Source organism: Zalophus californianus, chromosome 15 (assembly GCF_009762305.2).
Source record: "Zalophus californianus isolate mZalCal1 chromosome 15, mZalCal1.pri.v2, whole genome shotgun sequence".
In the NCBI taxonomy this organism is placed as follows: domain Eukaryota; kingdom Metazoa; phylum Chordata; class Mammalia; order Carnivora; family Otariidae; genus Zalophus; species Zalophus californianus.
Genome location: NC_045609.1, coordinates 16,815,283 through 16,836,578, shown reverse-complemented (window position 1 = coordinate 16,836,578; position 21,296 = coordinate 16,815,283). Strand labels below are relative to the sequence as shown.

The window sequence follows — 21,296 nt, the reverse complement described above, 5'->3', positions numbered from 1 at the left end:
AGGGCGAGGCAGAGGGACGTGGGTACTGCGCATGGGCTGAGCATGACGTTGGTGTTTGACGTTAGCGGCGAAGCGTAAGGCGGTAACCAGTTTTCTGAAACCTCCCTGGAGTCCAAGCCGTGGGAACCCACGTTTTGAGCCCACTAGGAGGTGTCATGCCGAATTCTCTTTTTTAAGCCCCAGAATCTTGGCTTCGGCGTTTGGGGCAAACTCAGTTCTCGTTCTAGAGCCGGTAATTCCTGAGTTCTCGCGAGACCGGCGGGCCAGCCCGAGAGCAGCCCGAGAGCCGGTATCTCCTAGGAGCTCGACCAGGCCCTCGGAGCTTCGGAGACGTGGAGCCAGCGTAACGCCGGCGGACGCCGCCTGGGATCCCGGCCGTGATGGATGAGGATCTGCTGTTGGCACTACGGCTTCAGGAGGAGTGGAACTTGCAGGGGTCGGAGCGCGACCGGGCCCGGGCGCCCCTGTCGCTGGTGGACGCGTCCTGGGAGTTGGTGGACCCAACCCCGGATTTGCAGGCCCTGTTTGTGCAGTTCAACGATCGGTTCTTCTGGGGCCAGCTGGAGGCCGTCGAGGTGAAGTGGAGCATGCGAATGACCCTGTGAGTCCCGAGCCCCGCTGGGAAACGAGGGCGGTTGGCAGCTCCCCTGCAGCCCCCGCCCCCCCTCCGCCCCGATGGGCGCAGGGGGAGTGAAACGCGGGGGTCTTGTTTTGGACCAGCAGCTCATCTTGGTGTATCTGTCTCTTCCCTACTCTGTCTCTCTCCCGCTCTAGCAACTTTAAGAAACCTTGTGTCCCGTCCCGATAACAGTTTGATTTGTAAAGGACACAGTGAGAGAAAGGGATGTGTCTTTGGATCTCCTCTGATTTGAAAATAAATTAACACATTTCTGACCCAGGAGGGAGAAGCAACCAGAGTCAGCCCCTAAGAAAGAATGCCGAGGAGGCAGCGAAGCCTCCCAAGGATGTGTGTTGTCCTCTTCTATGCTCCTTAAGATATCACCACTTAGTAGTGAGCTCAGGTGTTAGAAGGGGCCTGGGGTTGACATTTCCATATTTCTGGACCCAAAGGATCTTCGCGGATGCCTCTAAAAGGATGTACACTAAGGTTGAGAAGTCCCGGTTTGAAATAATCTGTTCCTGCACATGAACGGAGTTAACAAGTTTAAGATGGGGTTGTATACCACGGTGCTTGTTTTTGAAGGGATACAAAACAGCCTAAAGTAAGACAGATTAAGATATGACACGAAACTGTGTTTAAAGAACAAATCTCCTTCATAAAGCCTTCTGTTACAGTTTAGAGATGTGCTAATGGAGATCTGGCTGTTAACACAAACTGATTATGGTTTGTAGGGAGGAGACTGGGAGCAGCAGCAGAACAGGATCGTCCTCTTTGGGCTCCTGCAGCCTGCCTGGCTAGGGCAAGGGATGCACTACTGTTGACAAATCTCTCTCACCGGGGTGAAATGCAAATTATGTCCTAACAAGGAAGGTACACTAGTGTGAACTGCCCAAGAATGTATAAGGATTTACTCTTTCATCTCTATTTCTCTTTTGTGTATATTACATAAATAATGCTTTTGTGGTGGTTGTTTTCCAGGTGTGCTGGGATATGCAGCTATGAAGGGAGGGGTGGAATGTGTTCCATCCGTCTCAGTGAACCTCTTTTAAAGTTGAGACCAAGAAAGGATCTCGTAGAGGTATTTTTTGCATAAACTTGATTCTTAGCTGAGTAATTAAAAATGCTTATTACTGATTTAGACTGCTGTGAAATTAACCTGTAATGTTAAAAAAAAGAAAACCTGTTTTTTGTCATTGCAAATTTTAATTGCAGGGCAACTGTTAAGGATTACCTTATATTTTTATAGTTCTTCACAGCTAAAGGCTTTCGGGTATATTATCTAATTTGATCTTCACAACAACCCTGTTTTTGTACAATGTGTGTTGTCCTCCTTTTTATAAACGAGGATGTTAAGGTTCAGAGAGGGTAAGTAACTGGTTGAAGTTACATATTTAGGAGCAGAGAAAAAGTTAGGACCCATATCTTCCTACTGAGGCACACAGATTTTGATTGTTCAGCCACCATGGTGCCGCCCTCCCAGAATATCTACCTGAGCTGGTATAACCACCAGCATGGGCGGGGGCACGCTTCACTAGCGAAATGGAGCAGTGGGAGCTCCCAGATTATGGTTAGTTGAGTCTAGAAGATGCCTGAAATTCCCCAAGATGCACCCAGTGTGACTGGTCTTGCCCCAGTTATGGCACTTGAAACGAATGCATGAAAGAGGGTAGGGTGGTAGAGATTGGATGGGAAATATGTTAAAACACGCTTGGAAATATGAAAGATGGTGTTTTTAAGGATAATGAAAGGTAATGGGTTTCAGAACAGTGTGAATATACTTCACACTCCAGAACTGTACACTTAAAAATAGTTAAGATGGTAAATTTTATGTTACGTGCTCTTTACCAACAATTAGAAAAAAAGTAAATGGTTACTAAGTGTAAAATGGTACAGCAGAAATAATAAAAAAAGAAAGGAATAAAGGAATAAAACCCTGCAAAAAAAGGCATAAAGACAGTATCAGTAATTATATTAAATGTAAATGGACTAAGCACTAATTAGACATGGAATGACATACTAGATGAAAAGAGATGTGCTTAAGATAATGACACACATGCATTAAATGTAGAAGGTTGGAAAAAAGTATATCATCCAAACAATAACAGAAAACTGTTGTATCAGACTAAAGATTTTAAGGGAAGAAGTTTTACCAAAAAAAAAAGGTTAACAATTTAGAATGATAAAATAATCGATTAAATAAAAACATGATTTGATCCTTAAAAGTAACAACTTTAAATTACATGAAGCATAGATTAGTAGAAGCAAAAAGAAAGAATCCACAATCATAGTTGCAGATGTTAACACAACTCTCTTGGTAACACAATGAATAAGCAGGGAAAAAAAGTAGCATAAAAAATTTTGAACAAATCAACCTTATGAGGAGCTCTAATTAGAACAGTAGTTGCTTAGTGAATATTTATTATGTAAATGATTAAACACGAACAAATTTTTTTTTTATAAAGGTAATGGGCGAGAAGAGAATGGGAAATGTGTGGTAATGCTATCAAGTGAGCATTTGCTGTTGGCAGAAGGTTACAATATGAAATCGGGGTAAGAAGGACCAAGGAGGAACAGTGTGACTCTGGTCTGTACATAGAGTATGACCTAAATTATAATGAAGAAGATTCAGCAAAGGAAAAGACTTTGGTTGAGGACAAAGAAGAAAAGCTTCATGCACGTGTATTTTGTGACTACTGACATCACCACTCCTACCACTCACTCTTTATTGAGCGTATATTGTGTGCCATATTTTGGACTAGATTAACTAGTGTTAATCTAGTTAATAGTTAACCTAGTGTGTATAGCCCTGCAAGATCAGGATATGCCCATTTTAGGGACGAGGAGCACGTTGTAACTTGTCCAGGGTCCTGTGCATAATCAATAACAAATCCTTGGTTTAGGCACTAGTTTCCCTGGCTCTGAAGCTCCTGTTCTATTCCCTGTACCATTTGGCCTCATCACTACCACTTTATAATTGTTACTCCTGCTATTTAAGACATGGAAGTGAGCCTTATGGGGAAGACTGGCTTCTGACAAGTAGAGATGGTAGAGGAAGACTACTCTTGGCACAAGGAATGGGCATGCTACGAACAAAAGTGAGGCATGAAACTTAGGGCGTATTGAGGACCAGAAGCAGTTCCTTTTGGCCAGAGAACGGTGGGGGGAAGTAGAGGTGTTTTGGGACCGCGTTGAGTAGAGCCTTGGATCTAGCCTAAATGTGGAAAATGGTAGATATCTAAAAATAGAATTGTTCAGTATGGTGCCAGGTGCCATTTTCAAGGTATTTAAATTGAACCCAAAATTAGGAACCTAAATTTATTTCTCCTTTATAAGAATAGTTGCTGATCAAGGCGCCTGGGTGGCTCAGTTGGTTAAGCGTCTGCCTTCAGCTCAGGTCATGATCCCGGGGTCCTGGGATCGGGCCTCGCATCAGGCTCCCTGCTCAGCGGGAAGTCTGCTTCTCCCTTTCCCTCTGCCTGAAGCTCCCCCTGCTTGTGCTCTCTCTCTCTCTCTCTGTGTCTTAAATAAATAAATAAAATCTTAAAAAAAAAAAAAGAATAGTTACTGATCATTACTTTAGAATGTTGGAAAACATTTGAGATGTAGAATGCCCTTTGAGTTTGAGTCCCAAAAAAGTGGCATTTACTTGAAGAGATTAAGTTCATTTTCAGAGATGGAGTTGATTATTTTATTATTTTATTTTATTTTATCTTTTTAAAGATTTTATTTATTTATTTGGCAGAGAGAGACACAGCGAGAGAGGGAACACAAGCAGGGGGAGTGGGAGAGGGAGAAGCAGGCTTCCTGCCGAGCAGGGAGCCCGATGCAGGGCTCGATCCCAGGACCCTGGGATCATGACCTGAGCTGAAGGCAGACGCTCAACGACTGAGCCACCCACGCGCCCCCGGAGTTGATAATTTTAAAAGGGATGTTTTCGTAATGACCAAGTTAAAATGTTTGATTCACCCATTTTTCTGTTCAGCATAATTTGATAAGACTATAGTTCATTAATGGCAGTCTAGTTCTTCTGGTGGAAATTCTTTGTAAAAAAATCATGAACAAGGTTTGCTCTTGAAGACCTTTATGACTTTTGCTTTTTTTAAGCATATATATATATTTTTTTTTTTTTTTAAATTTTAAGTGTCAATAATGACTTGCTTTTTTTTTTTAAAGATTCCATTTATTTATTTGAGAGAGAGAGAGAGAGAGCATGAGAGGGGGTTGGGTCAGAGGGAGAAGCAGACTCCCCGCTGAGCAGGGAGCCCGACGCGGGACTCAGTCCCGGGACTCCAGGATCATGACCTGAGCTGAAGGCAGTCACCCAACCAGCCGCGCCACCCAGGCACCCACGCATATATATTTTTTAAGATTTTATTTATTTATTTGAGAAAGAGAGGGAGGGCACAAAGGGCAAGTGAGAGGGAGAAGCCGACTCCCTGCTGAGCAGAGAGCCTGACACAGGGCTCGATCCCAAGACCCTGAGATCATGACCTGAGCCGAAAGCAGACGGTGAACCAACTGAGCCACCCAGGCGCCCCGTGACTTTCACTTTTTAAAAAATGTTTCACATTTCTTTAGGATACATTATAAAATAGCAGCCTTAAATACTTTGGTGAATTTTGCACCTACAGTTCTGCATCCTTGGTGTGGAAATGAGCAGTAGGCTGTTGTTTTAATTCGAAGGTTTATGTGAATTCAGATGAAATTTGGGCCAATTGCAGGATTTACGATCAGATGCTATTCACTAGAGCAGTAGGTTTTATTGTTTGTTTCGAAATTTTACATGATTCAAAAATCCCAAAACTATAGAAAGCTATACACACAGAAATGTTGTCCTACCCCATCCCTCTCTATGCCGAACTTCCCTACTACTATAGGATACTGTTGTTACTAGTTTCTTTTTTGTTTCATTTTTCTGTTTTGCAAATGTTTTTTTTAAAGATTTATTTATTTGAGAGAGAGAGAGTGAGCATGAGCCTCCGGGAGGGGTGAGGGAGAGGGAGACACAGGACCTCAGGTGGACTCTGTGCTGAGTGCGGAGCCTGCCGTGGGGCTCAATCTCACAACCCTGAGATTGTGACCTGAGCTGAAACCAAGAGTCAGACGCTTAACCAACTGTGCCACCCAGGTGCCCCTGTTTTGCAAATATTTATGTCCATTCTTATTTCCTCTCCCAATCACCTAACATACATACTTCTTATACAAAATACCGTGTACATTCTTCTGTACTTTGTCCTTTTCATTTAAACAGTATACCCTGTAGGTTTCTCCAAATGATTGCATAGAGATCTTTTTCATTCTTTTTTAGGTCTGTATAGAATTCCATGATGTGGATTTTTCCCTAGTTCCTTCAGCCAGGCCCCTATTGCTAAACACTTACTTCCAGTCTTAACATTATAAACAGTGCCACAATGAAAATGCCTGGTACATGTGACCTTTCGTATTAGTCTCAGGATTGCTGGGTCAGAGGATACATGCATTTGTGATTTTGTGAGATGTTACCAAATTCTCCTCTGTGAGGGTGTGTACCATTTTTCAGTCCCATCAGAGATAGATGGGAATGTTTTTTTCCTTAGCTTTACTAACTGTGTCAAACTTCAGGAGTTTTACTAATCTAGATAAGCAGGAGGGACCTACTGGTGAACCATTAGTTTGTACTTGTTTTTATAAATGAAGTGCACATTTTTTTTCAGGTTTATGGCTTATCCTAATTTTTTATCATTTTAAAATTTGGTTTCTATAGTATTGACAGAGACTTTCTATCTCTTTTTCTGTGAACCCATCTATGACCTTTGCCCACTCAAAAATTGGGTTATTGGTCATTTTCTGTTGACTTTAGTAGCTCTTCATGTTTTAAGAATTAGTAGCCTGAGAGATGCATTGCACATATATCGTTCTGAATTTGTCTTTTCAGTCACTGTGTTTTCTCCCCCACACAGAATTTTAAAGTTGTTATGTAGTTGAGTTCATTGATCTTTCCTTTTGGGTGTTGATGAAGAGTTTAAAAAGGCTTTTCTTGGAACAGAGTTCTTAACCTGGGATCTGCAGAGCTTCGGAGCATATATGCAAAGTTTTGTGAATGTATGTGTACGTAATTTTTCTAGAAAGACAGTTCATGACTTCTATCAGTTTCTGAAAGGAGCCCGTGATCCAAACAAAGTTAAGACTCCAGGTAGAGTAAGAAAATGCATTTTTATTTTCAAAAGCACCCTAACAAATTGATTTGTTTTCTGTTTCAGACCCTCTTGCATGAAATGATACATGCCTATTTATTTGTCACTAATAATGATAAAGACCGGGAGGGGCACGGCCCAGAGTTTTGTAAACATATGCATCGCATCAATCGCCTGACTGGAGCCAATATAACGGTATATGATTTAAACAATAAATAAATATAACATTTACTAATTTAAGTAATTAGTTTACTACATATTAAATAAGTATAACATTTATGATTTTTAGTAGTTATTCAGTAATCCTTGGGATTTAACTAAAAATAGACAGCAGGTAGGAATAAATACTGCCTTTGAGGATTTTCCACAGGGAGTGGTAGACGGGCGAAGAGAAGCTGACTGGCTCGTCTCGGGCTGGGCCTCACTGCGGCCCCCCCAAAGCCTCTGGGCATAGCTAGGGCGACACTGGATGCAGAAGTGGCTGCAGGTCTGCACCACCTCTGGGTCGTTAGCTTCATTTCATTCACCAACTGTCCCTTAGCTTCATTTCCTTGTGATAATCTCCTCCTTCGATCATTCCTGTATCTGCTGCCATTTCGTGTGTCATTCCCATCACCAGAAGTCTTCCTGGATTCATATTTCTGCGTGTTACTGTAGGAAGCAGAGCCCGGGGTCACAAAACCCAGGAGTCTGACGCCGGGGTTCCGATGCTGGCTCCACGGAGATGGCCAACGGTGGGGCCTTCACGCAGGAGGAGGCAATGAGGGCAGTAAGGATACTTACCTGTGGGTCCTTGAGGATGGAAGGAGAAAATACACACAAAACATTGTAGCCCGCTTTGAGTACAAGTTAAAAGACTAGCTGTTTTTATTATTACTGATTCATTTTATCAGGTGACTGTACTGTGCCTTTTCTCCTGCCTCCCACAGCCCCCAGCTTGTCTTGGTTCTGAGGCAACTTTCCAGCCCCGGTGCCGCTCCTCACACATCCTCTCCCTCACATGCGCCACTTCCTCTGTGCTCTGGCACGTGCCCTGCGTCTTTGTGGCGGGCCGGGACTGCTCCGTCCTTTGAATGTCCTCCGCAGCTCTTTGACCTTTTACAGTATTTTATTCTGAACACAGGGCGGCTCTTGTCTTTGTACACCTTTTTGTGTAAGATGTGTGATGCAGCGCCCCCACTAGGGCTTAATGGGTATCGCATCGGATTGAACCAAATAGACTATTCGTTCCTGCAAAGATTTATTTCCTGCCTTTAAAAGCCAGTAAAGGGCAGCGTGGTGGGAAATGGAGAGTGCTCGCCTTCTGTATATTTTCTTCTAGCTGTTGGCTTTTAATTTTCTAGAGAGCTCATGTAATTATCGAATGGAGTTACTTCAACATAAGAAAGTGGCTTGCATTAAAAAAGCCAGAGTCCCAACTAGCAAAAGAATTGTGGAGTTGCTGGTACAGAAGGCTTTTAGTTTCCTCATTAGCGTTTTCACTTTAAGCCAAGTCTTGGTGTACTTCCTATTGTTCAGTTGGAAGAGGATATATTCTCTTATCTTGCACGTCTGTGTGTTTTCATTTAGGAGAGGTTTTACCGAGTGGACACCCCTTGCTTTTACAGGTTACATCCTGTTATAACAAACTCCACAGGGCATCCAGTTGCACAGTTTTATTTTAGTGACGACATCGTTAGAGAAGTCACATCCCCAGGCTGTAGGAGTTACAGGAATTGGAAGCAAAACAGATCCAATGCCCTGGCTCTTTGGCCGGTGAATTAAATGAAGAAATCTCAACATAAGGGAGAAGGCGGGTGTTCTGTACGTCTTTGTCCCCACCCTCCAGGGTCTTGTGCACTGAACATCACGTGCATGCACTATCGGCATGCTTGGCAAGGCAGAGAGGTGTTTTGCTTAGGATGGAGAGCCAGTGTAAAACTTAGCTGTAGCGTTATAGAAGGCTTCACATTCTTTCCCTCAGGGAAATTATTAGAAAGTTAAAGGTCTTTGGTTAAAAAAAAAAAAAAATCTCATCTATGGCTGCTCCTTACCTCGTACAGTAGTAATGGTCTACTGAGAAGACAGAAGAGGAAGGTACGAGGAGTTATTTAGGATTATCGGGTCTTCATTGGTGCCCTGCTGTCCGCAGGGCCACCAAGGCGGGAGGGCTGACTTTCCTTTCATCCAGACCGCTTTCACCTGTAAGTAAGGTCCCTTCTAGAGGGTGAAACTAAAGGATCCTGTGTAAGGACTGAAAAGCACATTTGCAGAGAATTTTCTTTGAATCAATGAATGAAGCTTTTCATTAAGTCAGCCAGCAAATACTGACTGAGCACCCTCCCTGTGCCAGAGCCTGTATTAGCTGCTAGGGACACAAAGATGAAAACATTTGAAATCTGGGGAGCTTTTCGCCTTCAGCAGATAAAATGATGCCCCATAAGGCTCATGACAGAGACACGAGCAAAGAGCTTCGAGAACGTGGAGTGGGTGTCACAGAGGCTGCATCAGGCAAGAGGCTTGTGTGGGTGGGGTGGGGCATTTATAGGAGATAGTCCAGAACCCTTTGGGAGTGTTACTTGTAGGGGAAAAGATCAGTTGAGCAGTGGGAACAATTCTTTTATTATGGTATTGTATAAAATTGTGTCTTTAATTTTTGATTATTTTAAAATTCGGTTTCTAAAGCTTTTAGCATTGATAAGGGCTTTTATGGGTTAAAAAAAATGTTTTTGTCCTCTAGTCTCACGGCTCTCTGTCTTTAGAACAGTTCATGAAGCGTTAGCTGCTGCCAGTCCATCAAAATGAACTTCTGCGCAGAAGCTAAATCTAGTCGCTGTCTTCCCCAAAGCGTCACCGCAGAAAGCTCTCAGAAACTGGAAAGGTCCGACAGTGGAAGGCCGCTTGTCTGTTTCCTTACTCCTGTTAGCTTGTCCCCTTAACACTGAGCGCTCTCTCTCGCCCAGGTGCACCACACTTTCCACGACGAGGTGGACGAGTACCGGCGACACTGGTGGCGCTGCAGCGGCCCGTGCAGGGACAGGAAGCCCTACTATGGCTACGTCAAGCGCGCCACCAACCGGGCGCCCTCCGCTCACGACTACTGGTGGGCCGAGCACCAGAGGACCTGCGGCGGCACTTATATCAAAATCAAGGAGCCAGAGAACTACTCCGGGAAGGGCAAAGGAAAGACAAAACTGGGGAAGCTGCCAGCAGCCGCCGAAAATAAAGGTAACTTGCTGTCTGTGCTTCGCCCTTGGCTGGGACCCGCGGTTCCCCGCGTACAGCCGGGGCTGGCCTCTGGACGACTGCTGGTAGGATGAGCTTAATAAGGATTCTTTCTCCTAGAGACATTTGTAAGCGTGGCCTTAGGAAAAAAATCCCCCCGTTTATGAAGTGATGGTAGAAAAATGTACTTGGCTCGATGTAGATGGCAGTTAAAGTGGAAATAGTTTCCACGGATAATCCTGGAGGGTAAAGTCCCTTTCCCTGCCTTGACTCGATGAGTCATTGGGAAACAGAAGGCAAAATGATTGTCACAATAAAAACAATAATTCAAATAACAATGCCCGGAATTGGTCCTGACCCCAGCCCTTCCTATCGGTTGGATTCTAGCCGAGTGACTTCTGCTGTTGCTGTATGTATTTTCGCTGGGAGAAGAATGGGAAAAGGCTATGACATGTATGTGCTGGTGCTTCATCTTCAAGATTTATCCCTTTCCTATGAAGTTCAGAGTAACCGCCTTTTGAAGAGGGAACCAGGTCACTAAAGTTAATGCTTCTTCCCTTGGGATTTTGGTGGTTGCATCCAGAAACGTAGTAAGCTCCTCTTCCCAAATCCAAACTGTTAAGTGAGTGGAGGAGCTAGAGAAGAATTCACGTGGAGAGATTACATATCCTCATTCTGTGGGAGTAGGAGAAAAGGTAAGAGTGTGGGAGCAGACTTTTCCCTCTGGAACTAAACTTCAAGAACGCTAAGTGATTTTCAGGGCGCCTGGGTGGCCCAGTCGCTAAGCGCCTGCCGTCGGCTCAGGTCGTGACCCCAGGGTCCTGGGATCGAGCCCCGCATCGGCTCCCTGCTTCGCGGCGGGGGGGGGGGGGTAGGAATCTGCTTCTCCCTCTCCCCCTCCCCCTGCTTGCCTGCTGGTGTTCCCTCTCTCGCTGGGTCTCTCTCTCTCTCTGTCAAATAAATGAATAAAATCTTTAAAAAAAAAAAGAATGCTAAGTGACTTTCAGGGTAAAGTCCCTTTGCTGGCAGTGTTTGGATGCCGGAACTCCTCACCGGAACAGGAGGAGATGTGTCTGCTTCTTTGTGTCTCCCCGCCCCAGGGCCCCTGACCGCTGCAGAGCGTCCTTCTCCCATTGATAGGTCATGAGCTTAACATTTGGTGCTGTATTAATTCCGAGTCAAGAAAACCTTTGCTTCTTTTGCAGAGAAACCCAACAGAGGAGAAACCCAACTGTTAATCCCTTTCAGCGGGAAAGGATATGTTCTCGGAGAAACGAGCAATTCGCCTTCATCTGGGAAGTTTGTCACTCCGTATGCTCTTAATAAAACCCAAGATCTTTTAAGTCAAGACCACTCAGCAAAAGCTCTCCGACCTAACTCTAAAGTTGAGGTGAAATTGGAACAGAATGGTTCGAGTAAAAAAACTCCTCTAGTGTCCCCTGTTCTCACTACCAGTCACCAAAACGTGTTAAGCAACTACTTTCCTAGAGTCTCAGTTGCCAGCCAGAAGGCCTTCCGAAGTGTGAACGGATCTCCAGTGAAAAGTCTAGCAGCTGGTGACATCACTAAAAACTCAGTCTCTTCTGGTTCTCAGAGAAGGGTCACCTCTCCGAAGAAGTCCCTGAGAAATTCTTTAAAAGCACCGGAATCAACATCTGTGACTGCACCCCAGGACGTGAGTGGGCCTGACGAGACCTTCCCAAGTAAACGACCCAGGCTAGAGGACAAGACCGTTCTTGACAATTTTTTTATCAAGAAAGAGCAAGTACAAAGTGGTGGCGGTGCTCCAAAGTGGAGTCCACATCCTACAGCTGCGACTCCGAACCCCAGCAGCTCAGCCAGAATGGTCGGTTGTCCCGTTTGTCAGAATGAAGTTTTGGAGTCTCAGATTAATGAGCACTTGGACTTGTGCCTCGAAGGTGATAGCATCGAAGTCAAAAGCTGAAAAAGTCTTGGAAAAACAAACGGGTGTCACACGCCACCTGTATTACCCCACGAATAGGGTGTCAGCCACTCAGGAAGTTCTGGTGAATACTAAGATTTGTAGGTTATGATCTAGTTTTGCTTGATATATACATATATGAGATCGTAATGGAAAATATTCTATGTTGAAAGGTGCTATATTTTCACCCTTGCCTTGTGTATCCTGTAGCCCAGAGTTTATTCTGCGTGTATACACATACAATTTTTAGATACTATTGTTCTCTCTTGCTCTTAAAGGTATTTGAGTCTGTTAATGTTTTTATTTATAGACTTTCCTCAGAATATTCACTGAGGAATCCTGTCAGGTATTTGGTTAAACTGAGTATTTCTTTATTACTATTAAAACTCAGTCCCAGAACTGAAGTTAATATTCAGAACGTCAGACCGACACATTGACCAAAAATACAATCTGGAGGACAAAGTATATCAGTTGTTTTAGGGTACTCAGCCGTTTTTGGTTTTGGTTTCTTTTTTTAATCTTAGCGGAAATACATTTTCTGTATTTTAAAGAATTTTATTTTCTGTCATCACTAAAAAGGTGGCAGCAGGTTTTAGGTTAAAGTACAGAAGGAATATAGTAAAATAAAAATTTTAGACTATTAGTCCTGCACTCCTGTAGGCCAGAGTTGAGCGGTTTTCTCAAAATGTAGCTGAATGAGTGGGTCAGGTGCTTGAGTAACTGGCAGAAGTCACATCACAGAGTTGCCTAGTTTATGTTAACAGTGGAACATTATCTGGAAACAGTATTATGAACCTTAGGCCAAAGTTGTAACCGTTTATAATAAAAAGGACTACCACTTGTGCATTTTAAAAAAGTATACTTCTTTTTAAAAACATCCCTTTCCAAGTTATAGCAAAGAGACAAAGGTACTTTTATCAGTTTACTTTCTCATGCCTGTACCTCTAGCATGTTGGCTTTTTCCAAGAGTTTAGTTCACAAGTTTCTTTTTTCTGACCTTTGTTGCGACGTGACCCACACACCTGAGGGGCCAGCTCCTAAGTGTGAACTTGGACATCGTGCTCTCCTGGGCGGCAGCTGCCCAGGTCACGGAGGGAACGTTGCAGGTCCCGCAGGAGGCGGCCCGCGTGGGTGCCTCTTCACGGCACCAGCCACAACCTCCAGACGTGACCGCTGTTTACATCTCGTCACCACGGGTTGCTTGAGCTTGTTTTTGAACTTCATAAAGCACTACCCTCGTTGCCACGTTAGAAGTTCCTTCTGTTTCCATTGCTCTGTAGTGTCTGTCTCAATTTGCCAGTTTATCCGAGCATCCTAATATTACTGGACATGGGAATTAGTCCCAGTCTGGCAACTGGCTATTGTGAATAATGCTGCTAAGAAATTCTGACTCATTGCTGTTGGGCATATACCCAGGACTGGAGGTGCCCGGGCACAGGGTGTTTGCAGGTTTGGCTTTAGTAAATACTGCCGGCGATGTAGGAGGGTTCCACTTGTTCAACTGTCTTCACGCTACTATCAGTCCTTTCGTTAGCTCATCTGGTTGAGTGTTTACAAGTTTGGTATTTCTTAAGTATGAAGTTGAAAAATAGTATTTTAATAAATATTTAGAGATAAATGACTTACAATATGTGTATTATGTTGACTATATGCAATTATATACTTTCACAGAGGATCATTTTCTCTTAATTCAATTTAGCAAATTATGTGCAGGTAAACAGTTTTTTGAGCCAAAATTGTATGAGGTTCTGCGGCAAAGAATAAGATAGTCCATGTTCTCAGGCTTTATAAACAGCCTAGTTGGGTAGTGAGACAAGAAACAGATTAATTTGAACACAGGAAGTGCTCTTGACTGGTTTCTGCTGGGAGCTGTGGGGACTTCGGGACGATCAGCACAGCCAGGACGTCAGGGGACGCTTCCTGGAGGAAACACGTTCCGAGCTGGATCTTCTAGGGTGAGTCAGGGTAGCCTGGTAAGGAAGGATGGAAAGGGCCTTGCAGAATGAAGGAGCAGAAGAAAGGTGTTGGAACTGGACCAGCACACTCTACGGGGGGAGCTAAGCCATTCCGAATGAAGAGAGTTAAGATGTGAGGGGTAAAATGGCAGGACTGCAGACAGATCTAGCTAGGTGGAATTTTGAGGGTGGTGTCATGTCCACCTTATGTCTGGTTTGTGTGGTCCCTGGTAACACACATCTGTTGCTTCAGGTGGAGGCGGTGCTCTGGAGGGGAGGGGCGGGTGGGGAGAGGGGCTGGAAAGGTTTTGTAAGCCAGTCAAGAACATTTGAGAAGTGTTTTGATGGATTCTCGGGGGGCAACATAAATGGGAGGAAGAAGGGCAGTGGCAGGGCTGGGGAGAGGGTGGGCTGAGAAAGAGCTAGGTGGTAAAATAAAGAGCTGGTCGGTGGTTTTTTGGGGGCGGGGAGGGGCAGAGAAAGGGAGAGAATCTTCAGCAGGCTCTGCGCTGAGATCATGACCTCTCACAACTCTTGAGATCATGACCCAAGCTGGAAATCAAGTCAGTTGCTTAACCGACTGAACCACCAGGGGCGCCCCTTGAGTTGGTCAGTTTAATGGATGATAACATGTTAGGTGGCAAGAAAAGGGAAGGTAACTTTAAGTTTGGAATTATATAGCCTCACTTCAATTCGTGTTAAAGCATTTGAGAAAACTTGCACCAAAAGAATTCTGCTACCCCCCAACTCTGAGTCACTTACATCAGAGAAATCGTTTTCTGTTCCGTTGGTTTAGTTTTTTACCCATTAAAGTGCACGCCCTGCCCTAATAACAGCTGGTGTATCTGGATCAACCTTTAAATGCTATCACCCTTCATTCCGGAGAGATGGGGTAGGGGAGAAGGGTAGTAAACTTTATAAAAACTCAAGTCAGGGGCTATCCATTATCTACCTAATTTTAAATTTGGAAAGTTCTGTCTTGCTCTTTAGGCTATATAAATGTGTAGCTAAAGTGGAAAATACAACAGAAAACTCATATTGTCCCATTGTCCTAAAGCACTGAGTTTGTTTTTTTCAAAGCTCACAGGATTTTTTTAAAAACATTTATTTACTTGACAGCGAGTGAGCACAAGCAGGGGGAGTGGCAGGCAGAGGGAGAGGGAGAAGCAGGCTCCCCGCTGTGAGCAGGGAGCCCGATGCGGGTCTCGATCCCAGGACCCTGGGATCATGACCCGAGCCGAAGGTAGACGCTGAACCGCCTGAGCCACCCAGGCGCCCCTACAGGATTTTTTATGTTCAGTTAGCCAACATACAGTCCATCATTAGTTCAACGATTCATCAGTTGCATGTAACACCCAGTGCTACCAGATTTTGATTTTAAAGATTCGTTTGAGAGAGCAAGAGAGCACAAGCCGGATGGGCAGAGAGGCAGAGAATCTCAAGCCGACTGTGCTGAGCGCGGAGCCCCGCACAGGGCACGACCCTGAGATTATGACCTGAGCGGAAACCAAGTGTCAGACTGGGCCAACCAGGCACCCCGCAAAGCTTACAGGATTTTTAAGTAAATTTCACTGTCAAAGTGAAACAGTTACTGTATCTTCTGCAAATTTAGTGCCTCCCTGGGATCCTGCACCTGGGCCCATGCAGGACCTCTCATCAGGCTGCTCAGGACAAAGCTGAGCTCTTTGTAGTTTGTTCATTCTTACTGAGGGCCACTGGTTTCCTGTTTACCCTGTGTCCTCGCTTTTTTGGCAATTTGTTGTAGTTGTTGACTAGCAGCATATCCACCGCTGAAGTGAAACTCTAATATGACAATTATTACTACAGATTAAATTGCCTTGGGAGTTTTTTAAAAGGACGCCATGTGGAGATTAGCGCTGGCTTTCTCGTTTTTTCTAACATTCCACCAGAAGGTTATAGGATACGTACTTCATCATCACATATCTTTTGAAATGAAAAGCCTGCTCTTCTTGGGTGACTCTGGAGCCAGATCATTATTAATTATTAGTTACAGTGTTGTGCACTGTAATACAGAAACAAGCTGCTGTTGGCTCCCTTCCCTGCTTGGAGCCAAACTCGCCAAAAGACGTACCCTCTTGTTTACCGAACACCAGGGGGCGCTCTTGGTAAGTTAAACTTCTCGGGAGGGAAAAAACAAAGCCGAGGCCAAACCAAATGGACAAGAAACTTGCCAACAACTGGAACAATAATTGCCAGTTCTGATTCGTAGAAGGGAAAGGATAGGTTATGATCTCAAGTCCTGCGCGAAGACACACAGCTGGCCAAGAATGTGTGCTTGTTCAAACAAACAGGGACTGATGTACAGGGCACCCTAACCTCCCCAGCCTTGTTTCCATTTCACCTCTCACTGAACACGCTGACTTTCACAGTTGTCTGCAAGAAAGCAAGCGGTAACCCACACATAGGGCAAAACCCGGGCAGTTCATAACAGGAAGCCTCCCAGACACGGCAACACCTATACTTTCCTACTATTTCTGAATTATAGTGCTCTTCCTTTGAGTATGTCTGAGACGACGCACTTTGCTCTGATTCGCCTACATTAGTCTGAAGGCTTCCTAGGACACAAATACTGTCCCTTGCCCCTACATCAGAATTTGTCTAACAGAACAAAGAGGAGCCTCTTAGATTCTTGGTGTTAAGTGGATCAAATGGCTAGGCATTTTCAAGTTCCATTTTTATGTGCTTTCTCAATAATACCCCCATGAACACTGACTCTTCTCCATATTTCTCTGAGAATGCAAGGTTGTGTATTTTCAAGCTAGAACACGCTTAAGACCCAAATCATTCCAGGTTATAGGCATTCCTTGCAAACTAAATATATGAAAATCTGCGTCTATATGAAAGAAATGGGAGGGTGTTTATATTTTTTTACATTAGATTCCTCACAGGGTTCTTTTATGCATTTGTATACATTTAAAATAATTCAGTAGAGGGGCACCTGACCGGCTGACAGAGGGAGAGAGGAAGGAGAAGCAGGTTTCCCACTGAGCAGGGAGCCTGACGTGGGACTCGATCCAGGACCCTGAGAATGTGACCTGAGCCAAAGGCAGACGCTTAACCAAACTGAGCCACACAGGCGCCCCAGTAACGCATTTATGAAGATGGACCCACCCACACTTGTTCAATTCCACTCTTAACACCAGATATTCAATAGCCACCTCCAAAGGATCCACAAGGGGAGGTGAAGTCCAGCTTCTTAGCATGTCTGTGAGTCCTCCATGTTGTGTAAGGGCCGACTCAATGCTCGTTTCACCGTGTGAGCGCCCCTCAATGCATACACACTTGTGTGTACCACACTACTTTCTCCTGTAACTTTTGTTATGGACTCTTGGCTGCTTTCTCCTTTTTTCCAATGCCCTTCACTGTATTTTCAGTCGAAATCTATTCTTCCTTGGCCACCCTGTAATTTAATCTTGAGATAATTTTGTCTTTTTAAATTTTTTACAGCTTGCTGAAGGTTGTTTCATTTTTGTTCTGACATTTGAAAGATTTCTTAAAAGATTTTATTTGAAAGAGAGAGCGTGTGCACATGCAGCAGGGGGAGGGGCACAGGGAGAAGCAGACTCCCCACTGAGCAGGGAGCCCGCGGGGCTCGATCCCAGGATCCTGGCATCATGACCTGAGCCGAAGGCAGATGCCTAACGGACTGAGCCACCCAGGCGCCCCTGACATTTTGAGTTTTTAAGTTCCAGTGTTAAGTTTAATTTCTGCAAAGTCCTGTTTAAGGATACTTGATTCAGGCTAGTTCTTGTTGCAGTTCTCTTCTGCCTTATCGTTGAGGGGAGACTTTTCATCAGCTATAAACGATTCTCATTTTGTTTTCTAATGGCAGTGTTTATAGATGTTGTCTTCCTTTTTCTGCTCATTTTGAGAGGCATCCTTTCTTGACTTGCAGAAACAGTTGGTTCTATCCAGGCAGAGAGGAGGGTTTGTGTGGCTCACTGGAGTCGATTTACTCGTGTTCTGTTGGTACAGGGAAATGCAGTATTCCCCCCCAGAGAACACTTTTATTTTGAGCTGGGAGGGGTTGTTCTCTTCTGATTCTGTGATTTTTTCCACCCCCCTGTGAGACCCTTGCTTCCTTCTTGCACTTTACCATCAAGCCTCCAGGAGACCTCTACCCCTCCTCCCAGAAACGGTACCTTCCCCAAACAGCCACCTTCAATCTCATGAACTTTCAAACTTCTTCCTCTCGACGACCCAGTGGCCACTGCTCTGCTGAACCAGGGTCAGATTTATCAGTATAGATCTTCCTTGACTTACAACTGATGAACCCATGGTAAGCTGAAGATGCCCTTAATACACTAACCTACCGAACATCACAGCTCAGCCCAGCTGACCTTGAGCGTGCTCAGACCACTGAGGTTAGCCTACAGTTGGGCAAAGTCATCTAACACATAGCCTGCTTAATAATAAAGTGATGCATAGCTCACGTAATCGCCTGAATACTGCACTGGAAGTGAAAAGCAGAGAGCCTGTCGGGGCACAGAACGGTGGGAAGTGGGTCGGTTGTTGACTCTCGTGGTCATGTGCCTGCCTCGGAGCTGAGGCCACTGCCGTCACCCAGCATCATGAGGATTGTACCACGTGATCCGTGGCCTGGGAAAAGATCCCGAACTCAAAATCCCAAGTACAGTTTCTACTGAATGCGTATTGCTTTTGCACCATTGTAAAGTTGAAAAATCGTTGAGTCAGCCATCGTCAGTCGGAGACTGTCTGTATTTCCATCACTCGTGGTGGGGTCCCTGCCTTTCTCCCCCCCCCCCCCGGTGTGTACTGCCACCACCAGGCCCCTGTTGCCCTCGTCCCTTTATTATACAGTTTCCACCTGACTCTGCCTTCACGTGGGTCCTGATGCTGACTCTCAGAGGCTTAGTTCTCTGCTTTCCTGCAGGTTGAACTTCTGTGGTCTCATGGTTATGCTGAGGGCATGTGTCCTAGGTGACTTACTCGGTTCTCCTTATCTGCACGTGTTGGGAAGATTATGAAAGAGATTCAGATTTAGGCGGCTGCCGATATTTCTTGGAAAACCAGAAGCTCGAGTACCTCCCCTTAGACACGAACATCCAGCAGAATAACCAGACGTGTGAGCAAAACCTCTAATATGAAAGAGTAAAAAAATGAACACAAAGCAAGGTTAAATACGTATCTATTAAGAACTGGTTCTCATATACTAAAAAAAAAAAAAAAAAAAAAAAAACAGAACAAAAGAGAGCTCCTGAAATTAAAACCTGATAATAGACATGAAACCCTCGCTGGCAAAACTGGAAAAGAGACGTAAAAAAACGTAAAGGACAAAGACACGTAGTAACTAAGAGCAAGAGGCACAACCCAGTAGATGCAGTGTCTGGACCATGGGAGTTCCAGAAAGAGCAAGAGAACGGAGGGGGGACATAATTAATGTAATAGTTTTAGACAATGCCCCCACGTGGTAGGGCATGAGTTTGCAGTCCACATGCCTACCACAGTGGCTGACAGGGGTATCACACTAAAGCACACTGTAAAACTACAGAGCTCTAGGGACAAAGAGTAATTCCACGAGCTTCCAGAGAAGGAGGCTCCATCTAGAGAGTCCAGGCATAGGAATGGCTTTAGATTTCTTCTCCTGAGCACAGATTTTAAACCTTAAGTGGTTCTTTCGGGTTTGGCAGCTGTTTAGTTCTCAGTAACGTCATCACGTTGCCACACGTCGGACTTCCCGGGTGACAGCTTGTTTGCTAACCGGCTCCCCACATGGAAGATAAGAATGTAGGGCCCTGTCCAGCCCCCCCCCCCCCCCGGCCGCCCTCAACCCCATCTTCCTCATGCAATTCCGTTGTGCCTTAGATCAGGCCACAGTTCAGACGACCTGGTGGTATTCGGAGCTGGGACGCAGACTAAACCGTGATGACTTCCACCCACGACTGGCTTGTGTCTTGTCCTGATTGTCCCAGTTTCCCCGGGGCCCCTAGCCCACAGCAGTCTGGAGGCAGCTGTCTCTCTGCCTGCCCAGCTAGGCAGCCGTCTTCCTGAGGTCTCCTTTCCCCATTGTTCTGGAGACCCCCTCCACCACTCTGCTGGGTCTCCTGTTTCCTGGATCCCTTAGCTTCCCCTTTCTCGGTTGACTTCCTCAGTCTGGGGGAGCATGGCCTTCACACGTCTTCCTGCGAAAGGGGATGTGGGTGGTAAATTTTTCAAGACCTGTGGCTTTGTTTACCCTCACAACTCCATTGATAACTTGCCCGAGCTTAGCACTCTCGTTTGGAAAGCATTTTCCTTCAGCATTTTGAAGGCGTTCGCGCCTCACTGGCTTCTAGGTAGGCCCTTCACGTCATTTGTCCAATGGTTATCCTTGGGCACTTGCCGTACTTCAGGTGAAATTTACTTGCTGGTGAAGAGGAAAAGAATCTGCACTAACACCAACAGCAGAGTGGGGGAATGGATTCCTGACCTTGGATGTCAAAGAACGATCCTGAAGTGGTGGAGTCTGGGCATCTCCTCGTGAGCGTTTATAAGTGAACTGAAAACCTCCAGTCCACAAGGACATGATTAACCATACGGTGTAAATATTTACCACCGCGGTCTATGGCGACCACAGAGTCCTCACGCTTGGGCCATGCGCACCTTGGAAATAATCTGTACTTCATTTAGGTCTTACACGGCTCGGCAGGTGTTTGTTTTCAGATGAGAAAGGCTCCAACGGTCACATAATTAAGTGGGCTAGAACTAAACAGAGATTTGTCAGTCCTGTGCTCTTTTTACAACACGACCTAATTTAATTAGTCTTCATCTCTGACTCATTTGCCCTCTCCCTTCATCCATCCCGCTATATTTCAGTACATTTTCCCAAATGCCCCACGATAGGCTAGAACATAACAAAACCACCACACTAAAGGTCTTTAGCTAAGAGATAAATGAACATGTGTACTGATCTCACATTACAAGAGCGCTTATATTTTAGTCTCTGACCATGACCACACGAATTAAACTTTTGTGCACACACACCAGGACACCTGTGGACAATTACAGATCTATGCCTAATGCCCCTTCTGTTCCTGCAGAGGGGTGACGCAGTATACATCAACAGCACTGGTGTTAGAGTAATTTTTAAAAATTCTATTGAAAGGGCACAAAATCCAAATATTGACAGTCTAAACAAAGAGCTCATGGATCCCGTGGGACCGGCCAATTACCCCTGGGATGCTTCTAAAATTGTTAAGACTCCTATGGTCACTGTCCTCTCTCCCTTGTTATCATTTATAAAAAGCAATACCAAACGTTCGGGGACTAAGCCAGAGATGTGACGTGACAGAAAAGCACTTTATCTGACGGAAGGGCCCATTAAGAAAGTCAGTGTATGATGAAAAAAAAAAAGACAGCTGGAAATAACAACCATAAAT

General features: G+C 44.9%; 1 protein-coding gene across 1 annotated transcript; it reads left to right on the top strand.

Annotated features, from left to right (window-relative positions):
• The first annotated feature begins 65 nt into the window (after positions 1-65).
• On the top strand, positions 66-12,040 carry SPRTN (SprT-like N-terminal domain). Its single transcript, XM_027593373.2, has 5 exons — positions 66-601; positions 1,601-1,700; positions 6,862-6,990; positions 9,738-10,002; positions 11,205-12,040. The coding sequence occupies exons 1-5, from the start codon at positions 381-383 to the stop codon at positions 11,942-11,944; spliced, it is 1,455 nt and encodes a 484-aa protein (XP_027449174.2). The 5' UTR covers positions 66-380; the 3' UTR covers positions 11,945-12,040.
• Positions 12,041-21,296: the final 9,256 nt, after the last annotated feature.